Source organism: Eschrichtius robustus, chromosome 5, assembly GCF_028021215.1.
Source record: "Eschrichtius robustus isolate mEscRob2 chromosome 5, mEscRob2.pri, whole genome shotgun sequence".
NCBI classification, from domain to species: domain Eukaryota; kingdom Metazoa; phylum Chordata; class Mammalia; order Artiodactyla; family Eschrichtiidae; genus Eschrichtius; species Eschrichtius robustus.
The window spans coordinates 9,480,057-9,505,104 of NC_090828.1; the positions used below are offsets into that span (position 1 = coordinate 9,480,057).

Here is a 25,048-nt window from a genome sequence, read left to right on the forward strand (position 1 = left end):
CTGAGTTCTTATCATATGCTAGGCAAATTCTAAGCACTTCATTCAATTAATCTTCATAAGGACCCTATGAGGTAGATGCTATTATTATTTCCATTATCGACCATTGAGGAAACTGAGATCCAAACAGATTAAATAATTTGCCCAGGGACTTCCCTGGTGGTCCAGTGGTAAAGAATCCGCCTTCCAATGCAGGGGACTCGGGTTCAATCCCTGGTCAGGGAACTAAGATCCCACATGCGTAGGGCAACTAAACCCATGCACCACAACTACTGAGCTTGCACACCTCAATGAGAGAGCCGCGTGCGTGCTGCAAACTACAGAGCCCATGCACCCTGGAGCCTGCGCACCACAACTAGAGAGAGAAAAAAACCTGCACGCCACAACTAGAGAGAAGCCCGCGCACCACAGCGAAGAGCCCTCACTGCAATGAAAGATTCCGCATGCCTCGACGAAGACCCTGCGTGCCGCAACTAAGACCCGACACAGCCAAGAAAATAAAGAAAGAAAGAAATAATTTGCCCTATGTTACATACCTAGTGGATTTGGAGCCAGAGTTTGAACAGAGGTAGTCTGTATTAAGCAACACCCTTAATTGCCATGCTAATAGTTCTCTATACTTTGTAGTGTAGGGATGACTTTTAAAATAATAAATATATGATTTTTGCCTTTTAAAAATACAAATCTGGGACTTCCCTGGTGGTCCAGTGGTTAAGACTCCACGCTTCCAATGCAGGGGGCACAGGTTTGATTCCTGGTCGAGGAACTAAGATCCCACATGCCATGCTGCGTGGCCAAAAAACAAAACAACAACAACAACAAAACAAATCTAGAAAAAAGATCAGCAATGTTTTTGATTTTATAATTTAGGTTGTTGTGACATATATCATCGTGGTAGGCAGAATAATGCTGCCACTCCTCCCTACCCCTTCAGATGTCCTACATCCTTATCTCCAGAACCTGTGACCTTACATGACAAAAGGGACTTTGCAGATGTGATTAAAGATCTTGAGATAGCGAGATAACCCTGGATGAACTGGGTGGGCCCAATGTAATCATAAGGGTTCTTAGAAGGAGAAAAGGGCGGCAGAAGGGTCAGAGTCAGAGAAGGAGATGTGAACCCGGAAGCAGTGTCAGGATGAGAAAGACTGGACTGCCCATTGCTGGCTTTGAAGATGATGGCAGAGGTCATGAGCCAAGGAATAGGCAGCCTTTAGAACCTGGAAAAGGCAAGGAAATGGACCCTCCCCTAGAGCCCCCAGAGGGAACATAGTTCTACCAACACTTTGATCTTAGCCCAGTCACACTTCGGCACTCCAAAAATGTAAGATAATACATTTTTATCATTTAAGCCACTAAATTTGTGGTAATTTGTTACACCAGCAATAGGAAACCAATATAATCATTAATTATTAACTTAATAAAGATACACTCTGCTTACAGATTATAGGACTTTTGCTACCTGGAAAGTACAAATTTTTTTATCGGCTGAATTGTGCCCTCCTCACCTCCCCCAGATTCATATATTTAAGTCCTAAACCCCAGTACCTTTGCCTGTGACTCTACTGGGAGATGGGCCTTTAAAGAGGTAATTAGGAAGGGTGTTTGAAAGACTAATGGAAACACTAAAAAAAAATAAAATAAAAAAAAATAAAGAGGTAATTAGGTTAAATTAGGTCATATAGGTGGGCTCTAATCCAATCTGACTAGTATTCTTTAAAAAATATATATTTATTTATTTGGCTGCACTTGGTCTTAGTTGTGGCATGCAAACTCTCAGGTGTGGCATGTGGGATCTAGTTCCCTTACCAGGGATGGAACCCAGGGCCCCTGCATTGGGAGCGTAGAGTCTTAGCTGCTGGACCACCAGGGAAGTCCCATGACTAGTATTCTTATCAGAAGAGGAAATTCGGACACACAGAGAGACCCCAGGGAGGGGCATGCACACAGAGGAACACAGATCAGATGCTGGTTTTGTTGAAGGATTAGATAGAACATGTAAGAGAAAGAAAGGAACCAAGGATAACTCTAGGATTTGGGGCCTTATTTTGGCAGAGGGAGGATCAGGAGCTATTTTTGGACACGTGACCTTTGAGAGCCTATTAGATACACTAGTGGAGATATCAAGGGGGCAGCTAGATAAATATCTGAGTGTGGAGTTCCGGGGAGAGGCGCAGGCTGGAGATACCAATTTGGGACTCATCCCCTTATGGGCAGCGTTTAAAGCCAGAGACTGGATCCGATCCCCCAGGGGGTAAGTACAGACTGACAAGAGAAGAGGCACTAGAGCTGAACCCTGGGCCCCAACATTTAGATCTGGAGAGATGAGGAGGACCCAGCAAGGAGACCAAGAAGACGCCAGTGAGGCAGGAGGAGGACCAAGACCGAGGTGCTCCCGGAAGCCAGGGAAGAAAGCATCACCCCTGAACTAGTGCGGCTGAGAGGCCAAGGAAGCAAGAGAACACGGTTCTGTTCTGCTGTCAGGACTGACACCAAGGCTGACCCAGATTCCTAGAAACGTGCCGCTGGTGTTTAGGATGTTAGCAAGAGAAGACTTCGGATGAAAAAACTTTGGGGGGATCTTGGGAATATGATAAGGAGGGAGTGGGGCAAAATAAATCCAAACATCCTAAACTTCATAACAGCAAACAACGATTAAGAGCTGATTCTGTACTGTGCGCCTTTCTAAATATCTTTCACGTGTCAGGTCACTGAAAGCTCAAAGCGACCACATCGAGTAAGCATTTGACCCTCAGATAGGAGGAGGAAATGGGCTCACGGAGGGGGTTCCAGAAGCCGGCAGAGGCAGCAGAGATTCTAACCTGGCCGCCGACCCCCGAGCCCCGCTCTGTGCCACAGCGCACCCCTCTTCTGGGCTTTCTGAGGGATTCCCTAAGAACTGAGGGGGAAGAGAAGGAAGAACAACAGTGTTGGTTGGAGTTTTTCCCTCTGCCAAGACTCCCGTGCTGTAGGAAGGCTACAAAGTGAGACGCAGATGCCTTTGAACTTGCCAGGCCAATTTAATTTGGTATCTCTGTGCTGTTCCTGGCGCGAGACTGCAGCTCTCAAAACTGCAATTTTAAAAGCCTATTTGGGTGTATTCCTCCACTGAATTCCTCAACTCTCCTCTCTCCATGCGGGTGGGGAGCCAGCAGGAAGCCAGGTCTCTGTCAGATTCATAAATTCCCGCTTTCTTGTTTATTCTTCCGGGATCAGGAAACCCATGAGTGGTCATCCTGAAGCTGATGTTGCCCCACCCTCACCGCCAGTGTTTAACTAGGGGGCAAGGGTGTCGGAGACGCAAGAGACAGGTGTTTGGCCCTTAAGCCTCTACTCAAAAGACGATCACCTCCCATCTCTCTGGCCCAAACCCACATCTCCAGGTTTTTGTCGAAGTCAGTCAGAAAAATCCCATGGTCTGTCAACAAATATTCAGCACTCCCTAGACATATAGCTCTGGATTAGGTACTGTTGTGCTTAGAAAATAAAACGGAAACTAACTTGAGAACGAAATGTGTTTTACAGAAGTTTACTTTATAGCTATCTGGGCAGAAACCTGTCTATCCCACAATTAAATAAGTAAGGCCTGCCTAGACTGATTTTTATTCAATGAAAAGTGGACAGTCTTTTTTCAACATGGTTCTTTTCAAGCCAATAATGAATTTTATAAATACTTTCCATAAAGGAGTTAACAAAATAAGATGTGTATAGTATCAAAACCTGAGTGCAATCAATCCAGATGTTTAACTATTTAAGGAAGCAAAACAAAACCAAACCTACTCTCTCTCTTAAAAAACAACTATTACATGCTATAGTGTTAAATAAGAGAAAGTCTTTAACAACGCTGATTATCAAAGATCCACCCAGAGCGTGCCTTTTAAAAGTAAGATTTTGGACTTCCCTGGTGGCGCAGTGGTTGAGAATCCGCCTGCCAATGCAGGGGACACGGGTTCGAGCCCTGGTCCAGGAAGATCCCACATGCCGCGGAGCAACTAAGCCCGTGTGCCACAACTACTGAGCCTGCACTCTAGAGTCCGTGAGCCACAACTATTCAGCCCGCGTGCCACAACTACTGAAGCCCACGTGCCTAGAGCCTGTGCTCTGCTACAAGAGAAGCCACCACAATGAAAAGCCTGCGTGCCACAACAAAGAGTAGCCCCCGCTCGCCGCAACTAGAGAAAGCCTGTGCGCTGCAGCGAAAGATCCTGTGTGCCGCAACTAAGACCCAACGCAGCCAAAAGTAAATAAGTAAATATTTTTTAAAAACAAACAAAAAATAAATAAATAAAATAAAATGAAATTAAAATAAGATTTTTTTTTTCTATTCTCAATGCTTAGGCCTGGCAATGTCAGTAGTTAGCTGTGGGACCTGGGAAAGTCACATCCATTCTGAATCTCATTCGAGAAAAAGGAATAATACTATTTATTACACAAGAATATTATAATAATAAAATGAGAACATGTATATGAAAGTGCTTGATATTAATATTAATAACATTGTTAACTACTCCTAGTAAAATAAGAATCTCTAAAGTGCCTTCTGGCTTTAAAAGTTTATTATTAAGGAATAATTATTGAAGAGTTTAAAGAGAGTCCTTTCAGAGACACGTACTGCAATAGTTTAGGATGAAGTGATGCAACAACTGAGATTCACTTCAAAATAATCCAGTGAGAACAGTAGGTTTGTGTACATTTTTGGCCACATTTTGAGTATTACTGAACCGGGTTATGGATACATGGGAGTTTTTTTAAAAAACATTCTGTCTACATTTTATGTTTGAAACCTTCACATTGAGTAAGAAAAAAACAAAGGGGAAATTGAAGGGCAATTTCTATTATTAAGTCCAAATGCTACTTGATTAAGACTGCTTCTCATGCAAACCTTGATATTAAAAGAATTGGTAGAGATTTTAAATGAATGCCAAAATGCATAAGAATTCAAGCAATTGATAATTTGAATATTTTTTAAATTTATTAATTTATTTATTTGGCTGCATTGGGTCTTCGTTGCCATGCGCCCGGGCTTTCTCTAGTTGCGGTGAGTGGAGACTACTCTTCGTTGTGGTGTGCGGGCTTCTCCCCGTGGTGGCTTCTCTTGTTGCGGAGCACGGGCTTCAGTAGTTGTGGCACGCCGGCTCAGTAGTTGTGGCTCACGGGCTCTAGAGTGCAGGCTCAGTAGTTGTGGTGCACAGGCTTAGTTGCTCCACGGCATGTGGGATCTTCCCAGATCAGGGCTCAAACCCATGTCCCGGGCTTTGGCAGGTGGATTCTTAACCACTGCACCACCAGGGAAGTCTCATAATTTGATTATGTTTTTGAATAATCTTTTTTTTTAACATCTTTATTGGAGTGCAATTGCTTTACAGCCATCATTGAATAATCTTTTAACTTATTTTTAACTAAAGGAGACCCGTTTTAATTAAATATTAGGTTAAAAATTATATTTACTACATGATTTAAGATTATTAATGAAATCTACACATTAACCTGGAAACTTAAATGCTTAAAGATTTTTTCCCAAAAGAAATTTCAGGATATGTTAACGATTTTCTGCCTTTTAAGATCCCAATGTTCTATCATATCTGTTCTATCCAATTAAGTACATAATTACATATCATTTCAAATGATGAGATACTGGATACTTCACTGACAAAATCTGTCACTAACTAAAGAGAACTTAACAGCAGCAAGTATACATAATATGTTCCCTTCCTTACCCTGAAGTTGTGAGTTCTCTAGGAAGTCTTCATGAGTTTCTTTTGTTTCTCCAGGTTTTGTTGATCTATACTCACTCCTCAGAGAGATCTTCCACCATCTAAAGATTACCTGTAATTGAACAGATAGAAAGTGAGATGAATTAAAACTGATTTCAATACCAACAGCTGCGTTTAGGTCTGGGGTTTTAAAAAAAATCACCATCATGGAAGGCGCATAAGGCTGTGTGTCCAGCAGCAGGTGTAACTTCACAAACTGGCATCACATCAAATTAGAAGTGAGGTCTGTGCATCAGTGAACATTTTCCTTAGAGATTAGGGGCACAAAACCAAAGTGCTGGAAGGAATCTTAAAAATCTATAAAGTCAATTGGTGGTAAATCACCCAGAGCCAAATGGCTGGCTGTTCCTGAGAATAGAGATTCTTTACCTTTGGGAGCCATTTCCAAAGTAATTCCTTAGCTCTCCTCCTCCCTTCCCTGTCTACAGAGCAGACACGAAGAGTGGATACTTTTCTCGTGGAGAGAGACAGGTACTTGGATAGAGCCAGGAAAAGCACCATCGTGCCTTGATTGATGCATCAGAGTGTCATTACCCAGGACACTTCTTGGTAATGGATCTGCTGATAGTGCATTTGACTTTTATGAGCATTTTGGTTTATCAGAAGCAAACCTCATTTCCATGGTTATGGACTGCACTTAGTTTCTATGTTGATTTCATAGCAGTGTCAACCAAACTCTTCCTGCAGTAGGGCTCCCAGGGAAAAGATGGGTAAGGAGACAGACAGTGCTGAGAAACTGGTTGGCTTCCTAGTTCTGGTTTCTTCCCTCACTGGCATTACCATGTAAGGTTAAAATTAGTTCAGCTCTACCCAAGGCAAAATTGTTAAGTAGGTGAAACTTGCTAAGAGGCCTCCCTTTATTTAGTTTCCTCTCCCCCATCCCCAGCCACCCAACACTCCCCGTGGTCCTCACAGGTCCTGGGTGCACCTCCTTGGGCTACTGCCTTGGGAGCCTCCTTGGGAGCTGAGGGAAAATATATACACACGTAGGTTACAAAACTCCATAATCTCAGAATATCGTGGTCGCTGATTCCTTTCAGAAAATCCCTTAGCCTGCCACTTTTCTTTTTTCTCAGCATGAGGCTCACCAAAATCATCCTCTTTAGTATCTTTCTGCCCCATCTCCATAGAGTTAAGGGTATATCAGTCTACTAGGGCTGCCATAAAAAAATATCACAGACTGGGTGGCTTGAACAACAGAAATTTATTCCCTCACAGTTCTGGAGGCTGCAAGTCCAAGATCAAGGTGTTGGCAAGTTTGGTGTCTCCTGAGGCCTCTCTCCTTGGTTGCAGATGCCACCTTCTCACTGTGTCCTCATGTGGTCTTTCCTCTGTGTATGTGCATCCCTGGTGTCTCTTCTTCTTCTTATAAGGACACTGGTCATATTGGATTAGGGCCCCACCCTTATGATCCCATTTAACCTTAATTAGTTCTTGAAAGGCCCTATGTACAAATACAGTTACGTTAAGGGTTAGGGTTTCAACATAAGACTTTAAGGGGGGAACACAATTCGATCTATAACCAAAGGGTATCAGGTATTACAGGAGAAAGAGCATGAATTTTGGAGCAAAGACAGACTTGGCTCATTTATTTAATCTCTCTGCACTTCAATTTTCCTTTTCATTTCTTTCTATTAAGTATTATTAAAATTAATATTAAGGGCTTCCCTGGGGGTGCAATGGTTAAGAATCCGCCTGCCAATGCAGGGGACACAGGTTCAAGCTCTGGTCTGGGAAGATCCCACATGCCGTGGAGCAACTAAGCCCATGCACCACAACTACTGAGCCTGCACTCTAGAGCCCACGAGCCACAACTACTGACCCTGCATGCCACAGCTACTGAAGCCCGCTCACCTAGACCCCATGCTCTGCAACAAGAGAAGCCACTGCAGTGAGAAGCCCACGCACTGCAACGAAGAGTAGCCCGTGCTCACCGCAACTAGAGAAAGCCTGCTTACAGCAACGAAGACCCAACGCAGCCAAACATTAATTAATTAATTAATTAACATTAAATATTATAAATAATATTCCCTTGCTATTCGATGAAGATGACAGGTCATCTGAATCTAATGTTACATTCTTTATACACATAATCTAGAACTTTTAGAACTACTTGGGAAGTCAGAAATAATTTAGTCCATTTCCTGTGACTCATGTGAGGAAAATATTTCAAACAGGTTAAGTCAGAAGTGATAGGTGTCCCTCCCTACAACCACACTACCAGATGTTATGTTACAATTAAATTCTGACATAAGAAAGACAGACACCACGGGAGTCCAAAACATGTTTCTGGAAGCTCAGTGGGGTGCCCCCTCCCATCCACTCTGGCACCCTACAGGAACCTTCTCAGGAAAGTTTCTCTCTGGGACAAGTGCACCTAAATTATAATGACCTAATCAGCTACCCCTCTAGCTAGATCAAGCAACTAAATCTTGGGTTAAGTGGAAGATTTTGGAATGCATGGAGTTCTGGACAGGGTGTAACCCAGAAACATTTGGTTATGGAGCTTACTTCTTACATTGTTCAAAAAAAAGGCAGAGAGACACTTGTACAATCTTACTTGTCAGCTTCATACCTTGCACATCATCCATTTCACCAATTAAAAATTATTTCTGACATTTCTTCTGCTAATTAATTAGCCCTCTGGTACTGATTTAGAAGGCAAAATTCGAAGTGCTTGCTGTAATGGCCTCTAGAGGGAGACTCCTCAGGGCACAGACTCAAATTACCTTGCGCACACAGACAAGCATACTACTGGCTCCTCTGAGGTATTTAAGGTAAATACCTAAGGATATAACACTTGCCTAAGGAAACACGGCTGGCTAAAACCAGAATCCAAGCCTTCTCACTTCTAACTCTCAAACACAGTGTTTGTTCTGAGTCACGAAGCTTTCTTTACGTACAACCTGCATACTACAACTCATCAGACCACCTCTACAGACAGTACACAGAAATCTGCTCCTCAGAACCACAACTGAGCCTAGTCAAGACTCTATTATGTTCTATATACTGTACTTATTAAAACAGAAAAAGATATTAGATATTTTCTAACACTTACTGTCTCTCAAATTTTAAAGTTTTTTTTTTAAGTGACAAAACCCAATATTGGTGAGGACAAAAAAAAAAAAAAAAAAAAGGGAGCCCCTTAATACTCATGGAGAAGAGTGTAAATTGGCTTGGCAATATCTACCAAAAACCTTAAAGTCATCCATGCCCTCTGACCCAGATATTCTACTCCTAAGGAATTTATCAGAGACATGTACAACATTTTTTATATAAGAATGTTTGTCATAGGTTAATTATAATAATGAAAAATCAGTGCTGACCTAAGGGTCCAATAGTTAGGACTAGTTAAATAATCATGGCCCATTTAGATGATGGAATACTCTGTGGCCAATAAAACAATTTGTGAAGAAATGATTAATAACATAGAGCAATGTTAATGATCATTTGTTAAAAGGCTCAGAAGTGTATACACCCCTGCTCCAAATATTTAAAGGAAAATATTTATATGTACAGAGGGAAGGAGCATATTAGCTTGGCAATAAATAAATGCAATTATTTCACATCACAGATACAGCTTGAAGGAAGCTAAAGTGTAGCCCCCAAATATTTGTGAGTTGGGTACTAACTCTCATGGTATTAGCTTATTTTAAGTCAAAGTGCATAGGAATTTATTGTTATATATTTATCTCTATTTTGAAAACCTTAAAATCTGTAAATACTGTTTTGAACATCTTATCAGCTGCGAATGTTTTGTTAATGAACAACCCTGCCTGCAAGAAAAGCCACAGAGGAGCTTCCCAGGAGTTTTGCGACTGTTTAGATTTGGCTGGAACATGGGTTTCATCAGGCTCCCAATCACCTGTGAGCAGTGCGTGACTGACTGTCTTTTCATGGATGAAGAAGTCGACGGCAGACAGTGAAATAACTTGTCCCAGCTCCTCTCCCAGGCAGAGGCCGACCTAGAAAGAGTCTAGTTCTCTTTCATTGCCTCATACCCTCTCCAGGAAGGGCAGGCGGCCAGTCTCATTATAGGACACACACCATCATTTGGTATCTTAATAGAAATCATGTGACCCGTGAGAATTCTTTAAAATTTTAATTTAAATTTAGCATGTTTTCTCAGATATTTCCAGTGAATCGTTTTAATAAATTTGAAAATTGAGCTACTTTTATTTATTTATTTTTTGACAGCTTGTTGCACTTTAACGTGTAATACTCGAGGTACAAGAAAATTGCATCTAACATTGTTACAAATAAAAGAAATCAGATCAGTCATCAAGGGCTCCAGAGTGAACAGCAGCTTCATAATCTCCATGCTTATCATCTTTGCCTTCTGGGTGTAGTTTAATAAGATCAATTCGAAGAATGGTAATTGCAGCTTCAACTGCAAATTTCAAACTCTTAACTTTGTCTATGGTTGGTTCATACACCCCTGCTTGTTTGTTGTCTCAGGGTTTACCATTGACCAAGTCAAGACCAATCCATTTTAGATTTTTGCGTTCTGAGCCTCATTATGAAAAGCTCTTAATTTTGCAACCAGATCTGTGGAGTCTTGGGCAGCATTAACTGCCAGAGTATTAGGAATAACAAGAAGAGATCTTGCAAACTCAGCAATAGCAAGCTGTTCCCGGGAGCCCATGCTGGTTGCGTAGTTTTCAAGGTATACGGAAAGGGCTGCTTCTACAACACCCCTACCCGGAACCACAGATTTTGACTCCAAAACTCTCGCCACACAAAGAGCATCAGGTAAAGAGCGCTCCATCTCGCCACACATGAAATCATTTGCCCCACGTAAGATGAATGACGCAAAGGTATGAGCCTTAGCGCTTTTAATCAAGATCAGTTCATCATCACAAATTCTCTCCTGTACCAACATTGAAGCTTCAAAAGTTTCTTCACCTTCCAAATGAAAATTGAGCTACTTTTAAAAGAGAGGTCTGAGATTCCTCATTGATCCCGACGTCTCTTCTGCACGAATTATTATGGCAAGACGACGAGGTGTTTGTCATTCACCCAGTGAAGGTCCCTAAAGCTTAAGTCCTTTTCCCACCAGGAGAGGAACTCAGGAGGCACTGGGAAAAGGTGGGCCCAGTGGGCATCTCAGGATTTGAGTATATTTGGACAATATATATCCGACCCCGGTTCCCCAGGTTCAGAGATTGTGCTACTCCCATCACTACACTTGAAAAATCCTGCTGCTGGGACACAAGCAGAGACTCTGGTGTTAGAAGGGTCTGGGTTTAAACCCTGGTCTCTGTCATTTACCTGGGGCAAATGTCTTTTTAAAAAATATTTATTATTTTTGGCTGCGTCAGGTCTTTGTTGAGGCATGTGGGATCTTTCGCTGTGGCATGGGCTCTTTGTTGCGGCACGCGGGCTTCTCTCTAGTTGTGGCATGTGGGTTTTTCTCTCTCTAGTTGTGGTGCACGGGCTCCAGAGCGCATGGGCTCTGTAGTTTGCAGCACGGGCTCTCTAGTTGTGGTGCGTGGGCTTAGTTGCCATGTGGTATGTGGGATCTTAGATCCCCCACCAGGGATCGAACCTACGTCCCCTGCATTGGAAGGCGGATTCTTTACCACTGGACCACCAGGAACGTCTCTTTTGGGCAAATGTCTTAATCTCTTGTGACCTCAGTTTCTTCATCTCCAAAATGGAAACAACCACGATGCCCACTTCATTGAATTTGGAGGGATGACCTGGGATAAATCCAAAGTGCCCAGCACGATGCCAGGCACATGATGCCAGCCCGTGAGCTCTGTAGAGGACGGTCCTTGCCTCTTTCCTTCCCTCTTTCCCTCTTGTTCCCTTGCTGGTCACCCCTTCATACTTATAACACACTCAGCCCCCAAATACCTACAGATCAGAACCTTGTCTTTTTCTAATCAACTATCTAACAATATTCAACCATACTTCATTGGGACTTCTGTGGCGGTCCAGTGGTTAAGACTCCGCGCTTCCACTGCAGGGGGCACGGGTTCCATCCCTGGTCAGGGAACTAAGATGCCGCATGGTCAAAAAGAAAACAAAAACAAAAACATACTTCATCAAGTTCTGCTTTCTTAGTTGTATTCTTCAAGGATCTTTATTTCAGCTTTTCACTCTGACTTGGTATTTGACTTTTCTAATCATCAATAATCATTATGATATGCTTTTGGTCCAAATTTACAACTTCAAATATGTGTTCCCCTATGTGTCTATGTTTGGCTCAATTGGTCTAAACACAGCAAAACTTAGATTTTCAGCTATTGAAAATTTTCCTCTGGAATAGTAGCAATTTTTATACATTAGTAATAAAAGCATCATTATTAAATATGGGAAAGATGAGTCTGAGGCTGAAATGAAAATGGAATAAATGGAAGTTTTTAATAAGGGAAAACTGACTACACTGAAATGTTTCTTCCTTTAAGAACTCAGAAATGAAGCTGTCCTCGGAGAGTCGAATTAATGCACCTCTAACACAGTGGGTGTGATTAGGAATCGGTGGCAGACATTGTTGGTTGCTCCCCGGCATTCATTTGCCCACCTGCTCTTCCCACATGAACCCTGATTTTTCCCACAGCCTCTCTCCTCTGCATTGCTTGTGCTCAGTGCATGGGCCTCACCTCTAGCCCCAGGGGGTGGGACATGATGGGTCTAAGCCATTCCTTGTAGGTTTGTTCCCCCTGCCAATGATTGGCATGGGCATGGGCATGTGACAAAATTTTGGCCAATGAGACAGCAGGAGAAATCTGCAGGAGCTTCTGGGAAAGATTTTATCACTTATAAGGAGTGTTGACTGAAAAAAAAATGCACAACCTAAAAGTTGAGAATTATGTTTTATTTGGCAGACTTTCTGAGGACTTCAAGCCCGGGAGGCAGCTTCTCAGACAGGATATATAGGAGTTTTGTGACAAAGCAGGTAGTCGGAACATCAAAAGATTACTGTTAATTAAAGAAAACCAGATATGTCAAGTTAATGAATTTAGCACTTTTCTATCTGGGAAGATGCAAGAATCTGGGCTCATTGAAATCTTTCCTTTAGCTATCTAGGGCCAGTATCCTGTTTCTTTCCCATCCTGAGTCCCCTCAGGGTGCACCGCTGGGGGTGGCTGCAGGGGCTGAGGGCTTGGCAGTGGGCAGCCCATTGGTCTCCATCCTGAGCTTCCTCAGGGCTCACCATCCAGGATGGCTGTAGTGGCTTGATGGCTGCAACATCCTTTGTTTACTGATGTGGCAGGCAACATTTTTCATTCACAGGAGAAACACAGCCCCTTTTTGGGCACTGGCTGTTGTGTTTTGATGTGATCACTGGAGAAGCAGCAGCCATTTTGTGACTATGAGGGGAGCCAGCATGAGGTGACAAGAATGTTTCCTGGAGGAGACAGAACCAATAGATTGTGGAGAGAAGGAGCCAGAGCACTGTCCCTGTGTTTGGAACCTCTTTTTCTTTAAACTTGTTTTTATGTGAAATAATGCCATGTTCCATCAGATTTAATACACCATCCATTGAATGTCATAGCATTATTTATTATATAGAAAGAAATAACACTGTTAAGGAAACTGAAACACAATGGTTTTCTATCACTTGTTTTATAGTTATTGAAAGAGCTCTTTTATTCTTCACTAGACATGTATTTTATTATGTTATTTTTAGCAATTATATTACAGTGGACCCTTGGTTAACACAGGTTTGCACTGCACAGGCCCACATATAGGCAGGTTTTTGTTTTTATTGTTTTTTTAATGACTGTATTTGGAGGTAGATTCTTATTTATTTTATTTTATTTATTTATTTATTTTTGGCTGCATTGGGTCTTCATTGCTGCACTCAGGCTTTCTTCTAGTTGTGGTGAGCAGGGGCTGCTCTTTGTTGTGGTGCATGGGCTTCTCACTGCAGTGGCTTCTCTTGTTGCGGAGCACAGGCTCTAGGTGCATGCGCTTCGGTAGTTGTGGCACACGGGCTTAGTTGCTCCACGGCATGTGGGATCTTCCTGGACCAGGCCTTGAACCCGTGTCCCCTGCATTGGCAGGCGGATTCTTTCTTAACCACTGCACCACCAGGGAAGCCCTACGCAGTTTTTTTTCACTAAATACATACTACAGGACTACATGACCTGCGTTTGGTTGAATCCACGGATGTATCAGGGGAACCACTGACCAAAACTGCCCGCCCTGGACAGGCACGATAGTAACCACTGGCATGAGTTATCTTACAACAGGAGATCCTGGTAAGGAACATGGAACTAACAAGCTACCACCAACTGGAAGAATTCGGGAAAGGCCAAAAGGAGAGAGGAGACGCCAGTCCATATATCCTATCAACCTCCCAGAATCCTTCTCAATGGAATACATCTTGGCTGAGCGATGCATGAGCCACCAGGAAGGACCCTGAGTCAGAATGATTGACCAGAGACAACCCAGAAACTAACCCCATCACCATAAAACCTGAGACTGCAAGCCACATGGCAGAGCGGTTCTCCTGGGTTCCCTTACCCTGCTGCTCTTCGCCCGGGTGCCCCTTCCCAATAAAGTCTCTTGTTTTGTCAGCACATGTGTTTCCTCGGACAATTCATTTGCGAGTATTAGACAAGAGCCCACTCTCAGCCGCTGGAAGGGGTCCCCCTTCCTGCAACATGCAAAACTTTCAATAGGAGGGTAGACGATGAAGTTATACAAGGATTTATAACTGCATGGAGGGTCAGTGGCTGCCCCCGCCTTGTTGTTCAAGGGTCAACTGTACTTCATTAGTTTTATAAATTATATTAACATAATATATGTATTACATTAATTTTAATATAATAAATTTACATTAGCCTTGTATATACCTAAAAATGGAAAATATAAGTAGAATAAATAGATGAAGGTATTCCTAAAACTTCCCCATATTCAACGTCTGAGTCTTTAATGTTTTACTCAGAATATTATCTCTGTGGCGTCGAGAGCATGGTGATAACAGCAGTAAAGTGCTGGGCTCTTAAGCTGGCTCTGCAGTGACTTAGAGCTAGCTTCCTTTTGATTTCCACTTTGGGAAAGCTGTAAACATCTCAGATTCACCCCTACTCCCTCCCATTTTCATCCTGGATTCAAACTGTGCTCTCCCACAACTTTTGGATTTTCTTCCAAACTACTGCTTTCATGCTTAGCTCCAGTTTCTGGCTACTATGAATAAAGGTTCTATAAACATTTGTGTACAAGTTTTTGCCCTCTTTTACCCTTTAAGTTGTTAACCATCTTCTATTAGTTAACAATCCTTAATAATAAATTGTCTCTGGTAAAATAAGCATGGTTTCTCTCTCCTCAATGGAATTTGCTTGAGATACCTGGCATGGTATCTCATTTTTTCATTTATTTTGCAGGGTACTTGGTGAGAGCTTTTAATCTGGGAATACTTCACGTCTAGGACATTTTCTTGTATACTTTTTTCTGGAATTTCTTTTTTCCAGGTATTGGACATCCTGGTCTAATTCTTTTATTATGTTTTTTTCCCTATTGCCCATCATTTACTTTTGATTCTTTTTTTCTAGGAGATATTCTCAATTTTATCCTCCAACCCTTCTATGCAGTTTTTCATTTTTTCCTATATATTTTTATTTTCTAAAAGCTCTTTTTAGTTTTCTGAGTGTTTCTTTTTTATTGTGTACTGCCCTTGTTTCATGGATACAATAACTTTCTTATCCTTCTGAGGATATTACTGATGAGTATTTTGTTCTGCCTTTGTTCATTGCCTTTGTTTTTTCCAAAGTTACATTTCCTGTATGTTGTTGTTATTGTTCATTTGTTTTGCCTTTCCTCAAAAGCCTGATAACTCATCACCGTTCACGTGTATTCAGGAGTAGGGTGCTAGGAAGCTGACTGGAAGATCTGGGCATTTGAGCAGGGCTTGTCCAGAGGAGGACCTCACCGTAGGGTGACCTGCTGAAGCTCTCTGGTTGGAGGCTGCTGACTATCAACATCTTGAGATCTCGTTTCAGCCTGGTGAAGAATCTTCCAGCTTTCTTCCTGGAGGGTATAAACCTGGCTGCCCACAGCTTTCTGTGAGCCACTGGCAAGTCAGAGTGAGTCTCCCAGTTCAGTATGTGGATTTTCCCTTAATCCCTTGCCATATTCAGCCCTGAGTTCCTCTGTCCCCAGCGGCCTGGGGTCCTGAGTCCATTGTATCCCTAGTTTACCCCTCCAGAGACCAAACTTCTGGTCTTCTCCTGGGTGGTGAGGCAAAGCTCTTGCTAGTTGTGCAAAGGAGAGTAGGGGATGAAGATGAAGGTGGTTCTAACCACATTTTAAACAGGCTGTTGGGAATTCCCTGGTGGTCCAGTGGTTAGGATTCGGCACTATCATTGCTGGGGCCCAGGTTCGATCCCTGATCAGGGAAATAGGATCACACACACACACACACACACACACACACACAAACAGGATGTCAAACATCCTTCTTGTTCAAAGGTCCTTTTCTACTCTAGCATTCAAAAAGAACCTATTTCCGCCCATTCCTGAGCCGCCCTGCTCTGAGGTTCTGGGGCGCAAATCTGATTACTTCCTGACTTCCCTACCACTAGCTTAGAATTCAGCTTTTTCAGGGCTGTTAAATCAGCTACCAGTAAGTCATCTGCTTTTCAGCATGCAAAATTGTTGCCTTTGTGGCCTTTCCCATCCTCTTTGTCTTTGTGGGTTTATGCTTTAGAAAAACCCTATAATTATTGTTTTAGCGGCATTGCCAGAGGGAGGGAAGATATACAATAGTACTAGAACTAGAAGCTGCACTTTGTGTATCCTTAAGATGTTTAAAATGCTGTCAAGAATCTGACATACTATATTTGCCATTTTAATTTAAATACATAGGCTAATGCAAATGATTAAGTTGGTAGTCAACGTTTAAACTTAGGAATATCTATTAAATTTATAATGATTTTAAGATGTTTAAACGTTTAAAAGAGTTTGATCATCTACATTTTAAAGTTTGTTTCTCTACAGTTTTATAAACATGTGGTTTGATTTTGTTAGATTTGTAATTATGTCTCTTTAGATTTCAGAAGTACTTGAGAAAACCGAATATATTAAATTCATGAGATAGATTGAAATGCTTAAGAGGATTTAATCATGTTTGTCAGTGTTATTTAAATTTAAGAGAATTTAATTTATTATATTTAAGAGTTTTGTGGCTTTAATTTATAATTTTTAAGGTAATTTGATTAAGTTCGTAAACTGTGCTTAAATGTTTAAGGGATTACAATTTGTTAAATGTATAAGCTAATTAAACATTAATCAAAGAACAATGAAAATGAGTGTTTTTAATTTTAATACAAAATTACTTGATTTACAATTGAATTTCCTAGATTTGTAAGTTGTATTTGAGATTTAAAGAAAAACAGGTTTTTAACTTCTAACTTTAATTGAATATTTGTGATAAACACAAATAATTGTAATAAACTTAAAATGTTTCTAATAAACTATAAGTAATTACAAATAATTGTAAAATAGATTTTCTTAAATCAGATTTAAAAGATTGATATAGGAATTTGGGGACTATTGGGTGGCCAGTTAGAAAAAGAAAATTGATTTATGCCTCACATCAGGATAAATTACAAATAGATCAAAGATCTGCATGTAAAAAAAATGAGACCATACAAGTACTAGAAGGAAAAAAAAAATAGTGAATCCTCTTATTATCTTTCTAACTATGTCTCAAAATCCAAAAGCCAGAAAAGAGAAGATTTATACATTTGATTATATAAATATAAAAAACTTCTGTACGGCAAAGTCTCCAAAGACCTGTACGGAAATGTTTAAAGCAGCTTTGTTCATAATACACTGTACCTCCAAATTGGAAACAACCAAAATATCCATCAACTGGTAAATAGATAAATACATCCAAATGAAAAAATATTACACAGCAATAAGTAGAACTGCTCATACATGCAAAAACATGGTTGAATCTCAAAAGCATTATGCTAAGTGAAAGAAGCCAGATATAAAAAAGAACCAGATACACTGTATGATTCCATTTAGGGCATGTTGAAAAAGGCAAAACAGAAATCAGGTCAGTGGTACCAGGGGATGGAGGTGGGAAAGGGGACTCACTGCAAACGGACATGAGAAAACTTTTGGGGTTGGTGAAAATATTTTATATCTTTATTATGGTGGTGGTTATACATTTATCAAATTTATGGAACCTAAAAAGGGTAATTTTCACTGTACTAAAAGCATAGCAAGAAGCCTGATTTTTTAAAAAAAATACAGCAAAGACAAAAGAAAAATTACAAACTGGGAAAAACATTCACAGTTAATATCACAACAAAGGGTTAATCTCCCTAAAGAGTTTGTAGAAATAGAGAAACAACCAACAAATTAATTTTAAAAGTGAGCAAAAGACAGGAAAACCAAGTTCACAGGGAAAATATTCACATGGTCCATAAACATGAAAAGATGCTCAATTTCACTCAGAATAATAAAAAGCGTATTAAAATCACACCAACGTATGTGTTTTCTGTTTCTCATCTACCCAGACTGACAAAATCCTAAAGACTGAAAACACACTGTTAGCAAGGCTGTGGAGAAACAGGAAATCTGATGATTATGGTACAACAGCTAGGGAGGGAAATTTAGCATGATCTAATAATAAATGAGGTTCTCCATTGAGGTATTATTTGCAAAAGCTAAAAAGATTAGAAGCAACCTGAGTGTGGCAGCAGGAGACTGGTTGAATAAACTTTTCACACAACCATACAAAGGAGTATGTACTTGTCATTCTCTGTCCTAAAAAAGAATGAGGAAGATCTCCATGTGCTGCCGGGGAGGGACCTCCAGAACATATTCTGAGGTGAATCCCACCGCTAGAACATTAGGTCCAGGATGCTGGGAGTCTTTGATCGTTTTGCTCATTGCTATTATCTCAGGATCTAGAAGAGTGTCAGTAATATAGTAGGAGCTAAAAAAACAATAATAATTGTTGAATTAATGAATTGCCTGATCGTATCATGTTGTTTTTATTTTCCCTTATGGCTTATCTTTTTCTTATCAATTCATAAAAGGTCTTTTTATCCTAAGTAGTGGTTATAATTCTTTGTCTGATAAGGGTGTCAACTGACATTGTTTATGCTGTATGCACCATTTCAGTAATGTCAAGTTTTTTTCTTTTTCTTTTTTGGCTGCACCATGCGGCAAGCGGGATCTTAGTTCCCCAACCAGGGATTGAACCCGTGCCCCCTGCAATGGAAGCACGGAGTCTTAACCACTGGACCACCAGGGAAGTTCCCAACATTTTTTTCTAAACTTAAATCTTGAAATCTTTTCCCTTATGACTTTTGTGCTTCCTATGTTAAGAAGGCCTCCCACACTTGAAGGTTACTCATATATTTTCCTAAACTACATTCCTAATATTTAATATCAATATAATTCACTGCATCAATAAATCAAAGATAAAATATCTTAGGATTAGATTAATCAAAGTCCCAAAATGCTGACAAAATTCAGTAGCCATTCCTAATATAAATCCTAAGTAAAAAAAAAAAAAAAATCCTAAGTAAAATAGTGATAGAACGAAACTACTTAAATATAAAATATATTTACACACACACACTCACATATATACAAACCCATACACCTGGTAAACACCATATTGAATGGTAAAATACTGAAGCCTTGACATATAAATCAGGAACAAGGCCACTTTTATTCAACAGTACTTTTGGTTTTCTAGCTAATACAATAAAATAAGAAAATAACTGGAAGGAAGAGAAGGTGTTTTAATAGATATGACAGCTAAAAATCTACTAGTGAATAGAATTCATGAAAATTTAATAGGGAGATTGGATATACGAAATTATACATAAAATAGCTTTATTTAAAATAAATAATTTATATATAATATTTATAATATAAGCAGTTAGAAATGGATATGGGAAAAAATGTACCCCACACACAATAATTTAAAACACTAAAATACCTAAAAATAACAAACATAAAGGTTACAGAACCTAATAAAAAAGTGCTATTCAATTTTACTGATGGTCCTAATGCCAATACCTGAACAAATTGAGTGACATTTCATATTCTAAGATTGGAAATTTCAATTTCTAAAAAAAGAAACTCACCCTTTCCCAAATTAATATATAAACCTAATGCAACACCAATCAGAATTCACTTTCCTATTTTGGTAAGAGGACAAAATTTTGTAAAATTCATATGATAAAATAAATATGTGAAAATTGCCGAGAAAATCTTGGGAAGAAAGAATAATATCTTGCAATATATTAGAATGTAATATAAGGCAATTATAAATAAATAGTATGGTATTTGTATATAATAAACAAATTTATTGGTAGAATAGAATAAAGTTCAGAAGTAGCGTCAGATATAAATGGGAAACTAATGTATGGTAAAGGTATTATTTCAACTTGAGAAGAAAAGGATGAATTATTAATAAATAGTGTTGATATGATAAGGCATCTACTTAAAAGAAATAAATTTAAACTTCTACCTCCAACTACGTTCAAAAATAAAATCTAGATGGACTATTATGATAAATGCAAAAAGTAATACTACAAGATTTTATGGGAAAAGTATTACTTTAAAAACAATAAATAATAATAATACCATTTTTATTTTATAAAGTGGCACAGGAATGAGGGATAGCACCACACGAAGACTTATTATGCATGCTTTAGTACCATCCTTATTCTCTGGCTGAAATCTTGGAATCAAAATTCTAGAGGTGACTGATCAGAAGCTATTATTTTGACTTGAAAATTCACTACAGAGGCGGTAGCTATTAGATTTGCTTCCTCTCCTAGGTCATGAGATCCAGAAATGTAACTTTAAGCAGTGTTCTTTATTTAAAAACATTCTATTACAATAAATCATATTGGAGGTCCTACAGAATTCACGATTACTCTCATTTTCTCCTTACCATGCATCATGACTTGGCTGTTTACACCTCAGACACAATCTCTTACTAGGCAGATTTTCTGAAAGCAAAACTTGTACAATATTTTGCATAAAGGAAAGAGAATAAATAAGAAAACTATACATACTGAACATAAATATTTTTTCCAATACATATCCAACATGAGTACTTTTGATTCAGGGGGGAAAAGAGTCATATAAGTAATGAGAGCAAAAAACACGGACATCATACCAAAGTGGATGGATGTCACTGAGTTCCTACAGGTGAAGGCACAAATGGGGCTTCAAGCGCATCAGAGCAGGTGCTTTGGACCCAGAGGAACATTCCAGGTGAGGGCTTACTAGCGGGTAGCCTTGGCGGGGCTCATAATCTCTGTTTGCCTGCTCTTGTTCATATCTTCTGGGAGGATTAACATGAACTGATATGTGTACATGTGCTTAGCAGAGTACCAGATACGTTTTAATTTTTCTTACCTATCGAATTATTACTAGAATTTGTTTACATGACAGGCCAAGAATACAGATGTAGTTCCCTAGGTTTAGAAGATGCACAGATCCACTCTTGCAGCTCCAGTTAAAAAACTTGATGAAACCCACAATTTTCTAAGTCTGGAGATGGTGGGACCATTCCCAAGTGCAGGAAGACAGTGTGAGTCAAGGCCACGCCAGTCACTTCTAACACACACTTTGCAGAGGCCTGACCCCAAAATACTAAGTGTGTCTGCCAGATGGGCGTGCTAGAAATCTCAAAGAAATTCAGAGTACTCTGCAAACAATAAGATCAAACCAAGAAAAAAAAAGCTCTGAACACAGATGCAAGTGGAGCCTTTTCTTTCTTTTTTTCTTTTTCTTTCTTTTCTTTTTTTTTTTTTTTTTTGCATGAGTACAATATTATTTTTTCCAGGCATTCTGGAACAATGCCTGGAAAAAATAATACAATCTAGAACCCTCTCGCCAAAACCTTCCTGGATATGGGCAGGAAAAGTGACTAAGCAGGTAGGAAGGCCCCGGTGTCTATGGCTCCACTTCGCAGGGTGAATTTAGAGATATACCTGCCCTTAAGCCTGTAAGCTGCTTCTTTATAAAATTACTATTTACAATTGGAAGGTGTCTACGGTTTTGCTTTTGGTACAAAATAGTAATCTACTGGTAAAAAACTTATTTTAAAAATCCCCCCCAGGAACTTTCCTGGTGGCGTAGGGTTTAACATTCCGCACTCCCAATTCAAGGGGCCTGGGTTCCACCTCTGGTCAGGGAACTAGATCCCACATGCATGCCGCAACTAAGGAGCTGGCAAGCCACAACTAAGGAGCCTGCTTGCTGCAACTAAGACCCGGCACAACCAAGTAAATAAATAAATAAAACATTTCTTTTAAAATATCACCCCCAAGTTTCTCAGGGTCTAGTTAGAAGTAGCTCTGCTCTACACGTGCCAAATTCCCTGGCAGGGAAGGAGGGGACATCAGACCCAACTGACCAAGAAGCTGACAGTTTCTCTCTTGACTAGATAAACATTTGCCATCAGAAAGACTCCGCACTTCCACTGCAGGGGCACGGGTTCAATCCCTGGTCGGGGAACTAATGTCCTGCATGCCATGCAGCCAAAAAAAAAAAAAAACGAAAAGAAAGAAATACAGTTTCTCTCTCTCTCTCTCCTTTCTCTCCAGTGGGAGCTAGTTATATTTCCTCTTGTTCCCTGGTACTGTTCTCTTCAAATGCATCCTCAGGTACAGCCCTACCATTTGGTAAGGGGTCATTTCATAGTTTCATTTCTGTGTCTTCTTTCTGTTTCTCTCCACATGTTTCCCTCTTCCCTTGGTTTTCTTTCTTCTTGTTTGTAAAATGAACACCAGCCACCAAATACTTGCATCTATGCCCTTTTCAGTGCCTATCTGCTAGTCAAAAAACAAAAAAAAAACCAATAAAACATTTTTATTTCTGGGATTTAAATATTTCCTAATTATTAAATATATCAAAATTGGATATACTTTGTTGAAAATTCCTCAGCATCTGTTATGGATTGAACTGTGTTCTGCCCCAAATTCCTACGCTGAACTCCTAACCCCCACTGTGACTATATTTGGGGATGGGGCCTTTCAACAGGTAATTAGGGTTAAATGATGTCATAAGGGTGAGGCCCTAATCCATCAGGACTGATGTCCTCCTAAGAAGAGGAAGAAACACCAGGGATGCACATGTACACAGGAAGGGCCATGTGAGGACACAGTGGCGGGTGGCCATCTGCAAGCCAAGGAGAGAGGCCTCAGGAGAAACCAAACTTGCCAACACCTTGATCTTGGACTTCCCAGTTTCCGAAACTACGTGAAAATAAATTTCTGTTGTTAAAGCCACCCAATTTGTGGTATTTTATTATGACAGCCCCAGCAGACTAATACAGCTCCCAAAATGATAATGAGAAAATAATAACAGATCTCATCGAGTACGTACCCTGCACCACATGTAGGGTGCTGTATGTTTTATCCCATCCAGTCTTTACAACAACCCTAGGAGGTTAGTATCACTGTATATTTTACAGATGAATAAACTAAGACTCAAGGAAGTTTAGAAAAGCTTGCCCTAACTCATTCACTGCTTAGTAGAATCTGAATCCAGGTCTATCTGACCCCAAAGCCTCTAAATCTGTTCAACCTGTTACGTTATTGGAATGACCACAAGCCTCAGCTCTTCAATGTACATAATCCCGGAGGGAAGCAGTAATACTTATAATCCTAATGGTGCTGACCCATAAATTAATATTTGCCATTGGATGGGTTTTTAACTTACATTTGATGGGGGTGTGATTGATGTGCTGAGAAGTCATGGCGTTTCATTCATTCCACATTTCACAAGGACTAGGGGCATTGCATTGTTCTAGGCAAAACAGACAAACCCCTGCCCCCATGGAGATTACTTTCTACTGGGGCGGGGGGGGAAGGGAGATGCAGATAAACAAAAGAAGTAAATATATTTCATAGTGTATTAGAACGTGATAAATGCTGTGAAGAAAAGTAAACAAGGAAAAGAAAATAGGGAGTGTTGGGTGGCAGATGGGGGTTCCATTTTAAATAGGGTGGTCAGGGCAGGTGTTATTTGAGGCCTGGAGAAGCCAGATGGTGAGAAAGCGGAGCTAGTAAAATGCTTTGCTGCTCACCCAGCATGCTCCATGTAGCCCTCCCAAGCATGCAGGCAGTCAGCAAAGTTCCCTCAGCATCCTAGCCTAAAGCTGAGGTGCTCACTGGAGACAAATGGTACATGTATTTTATATTATAACCACGGGATTACACCTAATAGCCTTTCCTGCTAAACTGCAGATTATAAGGGAGAATAAGAGCAAAAAAGCGATCGTGAGCACTTTATTCAAATGCTTTGATATTCACTCATGCATTTGTTTCCACGTCTGTGTGCTTTCTGTAGCTCCTTGAAAGCTCTTGTCTGGAGCATCCTGGCCGCACAGCCTGTGGTGCTCCAAGGACAGTGGTGCTTCAAGGACAAAGGACGACCCTGCCTGAAAAAGTGTCAGCGTTACACCCCCTACCGGACTCTTAACTGCCCTCCCTACCATGTTGTGATAGATACTAAATTCCTGAGCCCACCTGGGCAACGGGACCTGTCCCAAATAAGGAAAGGCATCTGCCCTGTCCCACTCCCACCCTATAGAAGGAAGGTGTATGTGCCTCGACCAATCAGTAAATGGAATTTTCACCTCGGACCATTCCACTGTTTTCTGGCTATAAAAACTGATCAATAGCACATGTTCGGGCTCGACTCTCCCAGACTACTAGGAAGTTGGCCCGCTGTTCTGGCAGCGACCCGCTCTCTAATAAATTCTATCTTCTTTACATTGTGCCTTGTGTCTGGAAATTCTTTTGCAACCCGCGTTCGGACCACGACACAGCGCGGTGCATCTTCCGTGGAGAAGGTGCTCGCAACACAATGAGGAATCGGCCTCTGGGTGGCCAGCATCCTGCTCCCTGGCCAGGGTCCTTTCTTATCGTCACTCCAGCAGGTTGTCTGGAAGTACCATGTTTTGATTATACTGCCATGCACTTGCACATGCACGTCCAATGCCTAGAGCATCCCCTGCTGCCTTGTCCTCTAGAAAAACTCATTCTTCAAGATGTAGTGTGAGTCACGTTATTGTGTCCTAACAGTCAGTAAAAGATCTTATTTGTCCGCCACTCACATGACTTGCTAGATTAACTTTGGCACCTTCCTCTTCTCTGTCTGAGGCTGAGTTCAAGTTTCAGAGGAGAGGTGAGTCCTCCATGCCATTATTTACAAGCCAGCGAGAGGTGAGATACCCTCCATCCCATCTGTTCTTGGGTTATCATGGTAACTGGTAAGGGCAGCACCAGTCTCCTCCCAGTGCCCTCTTGGCAACACGTCCCCCCCCC

At 40.7% G+C, this 25,048-nt stretch overlaps 1 protein-coding gene, 1 non-coding gene and 1 pseudogene across 2 annotated transcripts in view; 1 reads left to right on the top strand and 2 right to left on the bottom strand.

Annotated features, from left to right (window-relative positions):
- FBXO36 (F-box protein 36) overlaps window positions 1-25,048 on the bottom strand; it is a 98,378-nt gene that overhangs the window by 35,897 nt on the left and 37,433 nt on the right. The window contains exon 2 of the mRNA XM_068544296.1: window positions 5,715-5,823. Within this exon, the coding sequence (XP_068400397.1) occupies window positions 5,715-5,823 (109 nt within the window). The remainder of the gene's footprint in view (window positions 1-5,714; window positions 5,824-25,048) is intronic.
- Window positions 10,046-25,048, bottom strand: part of LOC137765488 (T-complex protein 1 subunit alpha-like) — a 30,311-nt pseudogene continuing 15,308 nt past the window's right edge.
- Window positions 16,054-16,125, top strand: TRNAD-AUC (transfer RNA aspartic acid (anticodon AUC)). Its single transcript has one exon. It is a non-coding gene; the product is annotated as a tRNA-Asp (tRNA).